General features: G+C 35.3%; 2 protein-coding genes across 2 annotated transcripts; both read left to right on the top strand.

Moving 5' to 3' along the window:
* The first annotated feature begins 566 nt into the window (after positions 1 to 566).
* LOC122070344 (caffeic acid 3-O-methyltransferase-like) lies at positions 567 to 1,337 on the top strand. The gene is made up of 2 exons (XM_042634479.1): positions 567 to 650; positions 1,062 to 1,337. Exons 1-2 carry the CDS (start codon positions 567 to 569, stop codon positions 1,335 to 1,337), a joined length of 360 nt encoding a protein of 119 aa, XP_042490413.1.
* A 1,428-nt stretch (positions 1,338 to 2,765) lies between these two features.
* On the top strand, positions 2,766 to 3,412 carry LOC122070343 (RNA polymerase II transcriptional coactivator KIWI-like; the record flags this gene model as incomplete). The annotated part of the gene is given in 3 exon segments (XM_042634478.1): positions 2,766 to 2,984; positions 3,071 to 3,225; positions 3,307 to 3,412. Coding segments are annotated over 2 exon segments (238 nt in total), but the record flags the coding sequence as incomplete, so codon positions are not given.
* Positions 3,413 to 4,840: the final 1,428 nt, after the last annotated feature.

Raw genomic sequence — 4,840 nt, 5'->3', positions numbered from 1 at the left:
ATGTCAAATGATAAAAAAACATAAAATAAATCTATAATTAAAATAATATAATGGAAACAAATGCAATATTAGGTTATATATTTTTACTAGTAATATATATATATATATATATATATATATAAAGGGCAAAATTAACTCTTCCTTGTGGTGTGGCCCCTGCACCCAAACACTGAGGGCAGGAAAAACGACACCTCACACTGCCTCGATCTCTCTTTGTTTAAGTTTCTTTATTGATAAGTAATATTATAATATTAATTGTTTTACCAATTTAATGGTTTATTTGTTTACAATCGATGTTTTCTCTATTAGAATCAAAATCGAACTAATTATTAAACTTTAAGACTAAAACCGAATCTTTTATTAATGATTTGCTTCAGTTTGAGTTTAAATGGTCGGTTTTAGTCAATTTATCAAGTCGAACTCATAATTGATACCCTTTAGTTTCCGGTTAGAAGCTAGTTAAGGATTTCAATAGTAACCATCCAATCCCTGCCCTAGTCTATTCTATTGTTCTATGATTCTATCTTGATTTATTTTTATTTATTTAGATGATTATTTTAAGGACAATGGATAATTTTGTTGTAGATGTGGAACATATTGGAGGGGACATGTTTACAAGTATTCTTAATGGGGATGCGATATTCATAAAGGTATGTAAGATCTAACTTTATTGTAACTTATCCTTTCTTAAAACATGAGAGAGAGAAACCCGTTATTGTATCATTAGATCTTCAAGCTAGTACTAAACACCAGCAAAATGTTGTGTCACTCATTGTACCAAAACCATGTATTGATAATACAAAAGTTAATTCTTCCAAATTTTTTTTTATCAAAGTTAATTATTACTTAGGGCCTTCCATATCCATGATTTACACAATACTTGAAATTCTCCTCAGCTTCATCCCTTATTATTTAGATGTGTAAAATCAATATTATTATTATTATTATTATTATTATTATTATTATTATTATTATTATTTTCACCAGATTTGAGTAACCAAAATTTTGAATGAAACTTGCCGTCTATAATTCATGCTTGGAATGATGAAGATTGCTTGAAGTTACTAAAAAATTACTACGAAGCATTATCAGATTATGGAAAGGTGATTGGTGTGGAGTTGATTGCTCCAACCTCCGTGGAGACAAATGTTGCAACTAAAGGCATCTTGCAAATGGAAATGTTCATGTCAAATCTGAACCTTTATGGAAAGGAGAGGATAAAAGAAGAATTGACTACTTTAGCAGTAGAAGCTGGATTTTCTGGTATAATAATTATCACTCTTCTTATTCTTGCTGGAATAAAATTCACTGTGTGGGTAGCCTCACTATATTGTTGAAAAGCTGATGATTCTTGATCCAAAGTTCGACCGAGAAGAAAATATAGAGAATTCCTACAAATCTAAGAATTAAAGATAAGCATTAATCAAGGACAAGAATAGTTAGATAAAGGTGGAAAGCAAAAATAGACATTTCAGCTTTGGCATGCCAAGTTTTACAGTCACACATAACAAAGGACAATTATTCATATAGCTAAAGTGAGATGAACTAGGGCAAAAAGTGGCTGCATAATTTGAAAATTTAAGAGTGAAATTGCATAATCGCAGGATTTTGGCTTGGCTTCAATTCTTGATCCTTCAATTTTTGTCCAAGAATTTGAAAATAAACACATGTCGTGAACTGAAAGAGAATTGGACAAGAATTGAAGGATCAATAATTAAAGACGATCCAAGTAAACAAGCATACTAGTAATAGATCAAACATTGTGTTGATGAAGAATTTATCTTCCCTTAGGCGACTTACATCTTTACCCAAGGTTTTTGTTTTGTTTTTATTTTTTTTAATGAATTCTTTGTGCTTTTGAAGTTGAAGGATTTAGTACAAAGATTTTAAAGGCATAAATGATGAAAAATTGGAAACCATAACACTATAGGCATGACCATGATAAACATGAATTAATGAATACATAAATATGTTTATTTCCACTTGAGTAGTGCCACCACAGGGATGAAAATGGAAATTAATAAGAAAATACCCTCTTAGGTGCCCTTAGGATTCTATTTCCCTGGATGCAACCCGGGTAGTAGCCATTGTTCATTGTGTAGTACACCATATGGCTGAAATGGGCATTAAATTTGACATGTGGATCAAAGTGATTCTCAATACATAAAGACTGTGTTTGCTACACATTAATGCATTCTGAAGTCGATTCTTCTTTATTCTCTCTTCATAATGCGTTCTAGATCTGATTCGGTGAATGCGTACCATCTACAATAAAACTGTCCATAATGCCAAATCAGCATATATCCATATGGTATAAAACACTAGTGTGTAGAAATGGGTTCTCATGCACGGCACGTGGAAGCCCTTTTTCATTTTCTTATATCCTAGTTTCTTCTTTCTTTCTATTACCCCAAAAAAGAGTGGTGGGCTGGAGTTGGAGACAGCTTAGGTCAGGCTGGATTGGGCAACTGAACAATTTTAAATGGGTTGGAGCCTGTAGTCGAGCCCGGTTTAGTTCGAATTCAAGCCCATATTTCTCATGAGCCGCTATGAGTTTACCGCCACGGCACAAAGTAATGGGAATTTCTGGGAACAGGGGAGAGCCCGTTAATCATTTGCAAGAGTTGTACTAGTATTCCATTTGGGAGGAGCAAACTTCTATCCAACCAGTATAAAAAGGGCAGTTTTGTTTCTTCGTCCCTTTCAAAGTGCACCTGTCATCATTTTAATACATAGGAGAATAAAATTGTCGTCCTCTCACTAGTTCTCTAAGGCATACAGATGGGTTTCTTCTGGACTCGCAGTGAAAAGAGAACCAAACGGACCCTTAGGTGTGTGAACAGAGCAGCTTTCAGAGCACTTCGATTTTAAAAGGGTAGGAAGAGGGACACTGAAGAGATGCCCGCGCTTTGGTACTAGAAAAGGAAAGGACCGCTGAACCAGAAGAGAGAAAAAGGGGAGAGAGATAAGCCGAAGCTCTTGAGGTCGTCTTTCTTAAACAATTTTTGTTTCTTCTTTTTCTCAGTTCTTCTTAACCTGTGTTTGTTTTCCAAATTTTTTTGTCTCACAGATCATCTTCTGATAGTTTGAGAGATGTCGAGATGGGGAAAGAGGAAGGACAAAGGGGGCTTCGCCTCCGATGATGACTCCGACCATGGTGGTGCACCGGCCAAGAAGAACGCTCGGAAAGGTTCTGATGATTCCGACGAGATCGTCGTTTGTGACGTACTTCTCTTTCTCTCTCTCTCTCTCTCTGTTAGCCTTACTCTTTTGTTCTTTCTCACTTAGTGTCTTGTGTTTGTAAAGCTTTCGAAGAATAGGAGAGTCAAAGTGAGGAACTTTCAAGGGAAGACTATGGTCGACATCCGAGAGTTTTACTACAAAGATGGAAAAGAATTGCCTGGGAAAAAAGGTATTACCGTTTCTGAATTTCTCATATTTCCCTCTTATTGGATTTTTTTTATTGAAATACGAAAATGTGTTATACTTCTGTTCGTGGAGATTTGTGGGTTTTCTCTCCATTCCATGAAATAGGGACGGAAAGAGCTTAAATTGGCCTATTACTTCACTGCAATGACTCTGCAATTCTTTTATTTTTTTTAGGGGGCCCCGGGGAGGGGTTTGGTGGGGATTCAGAGCATAACATCGTAAATTTGTATGTTGTTGGTTTGAGTTTATAATTTTCCTTGCGTATTCTCATTTCTTCATTTCTGTTTAGTGTGAAAGGTTGCTTGAACTAACTAAATATGGGGATGGGTGGAATTTGGGGATTGGTTTGGTAAAGAAAGGGGGTTTGAATAACTAAATATGCAATCTTAGATGCTAACGGAAATCGATATGATGGACTCTCGAAGATACTATTATATTTTGGTAAAGTATGGGAGTCATAGGTGTAATTGTCATTACTGGGTTAATGTGTGTCGACAAATTCTCTTTTATGTTAGCAAGCTTTTTAACTAGTGTTAGAAGTCAAATTGGTAAAGGATGCAGGGCCTTGTATTGGATGGTTTTCCTGAGGGTTTCTATGCCCTTTTGGGGTTGATACAATTTGGTTTTACCCAATTGCTGATTGAATACATATTTTTGTCAGAAAATAGGTAGTGTATTTAGTCGTTCTCTTGTAATGCTGATTCTCAAATCAAGGAATGCCTTAGGCATGAAAGATTTATACTCTTGCTTTGGTGAATGGATTTTCCCCTTTTGTTTCTTTTAAATGTTATGAGTCAATTTAAGAGTAAAATTATGTAGTTTGTTCCTTAAACCTATATCTTACTATCCAACACTTGACATTATGTAGGGAACGAGAAACAAATTCTAGGTATAGGTTTCTTTCAAATGAAAGTGCAGAGAAAATACTTGTTCTGGAAGCAGGAAATTGGGTGTTTTGCAGTGCTAGTCTGGATGAGGTAGTAGAAATGGAGTTTCATGGATTTAAAAGATGGATGGCCTATTTTAAGGACTGAAATTGTTCCGAACATAATATTCTAGGGTTAAGAACTTGAAGTTATCCGTTGATGTTGGTTATTGTGGAGATTCCAAGGTTGATTGCTGAGATCATTATTGGCTGGATTATTAGATATGGCAGATAGGATTTATATCACTTTATAGGCTGCTCAGAAATTAGATGAAAGTAAAATAAAGAGAATAAGAAATATGTTTACCTGCAGCACCATAGAAGGAAGAGAATGGGGATTGACTGACTGATCTGGGATTTACGATTGAAGGTGTCAATGTTTGTACCCAAGACTGTGGTTGGAATCTCCCTAATCACATAAATAGTGTGCTTTATCCTATAGAGTGTAGTGGCTTTCACCAATTGAAAGGATCTTCTAGACAATCC

This window comes from Macadamia integrifolia, unplaced genomic scaffold (assembly GCF_013358625.1).
Source record: "Macadamia integrifolia cultivar HAES 741 unplaced genomic scaffold, SCU_Mint_v3 scaffold891, whole genome shotgun sequence".
Classification (NCBI taxonomy): Eukaryota; Viridiplantae; Streptophyta; class Magnoliopsida; order Proteales; family Proteaceae; genus Macadamia; species Macadamia integrifolia.
Note: the sequence above shows the minus strand (reverse complement) of the source record. Positions and strands in the feature narration are given on the sequence as shown.

What these genes read in the sequence shown, in the direction of transcription:
- LOC122070344 (XM_042634479.1), top strand. Translation starts at nt 567, where the DNA reads ATGGATAATTTTGTTGTAGATGTGGAACATATTGGAGGGGACATGTTT. An exon ending in GGGATGCGATATTCATAAAG is followed by an intron (nt 651 to 1,061) that starts GTATGTAAGATC and finishes GATTGCTTGAAG; the next exon opens with TTACTAAAAAATTACTACGA.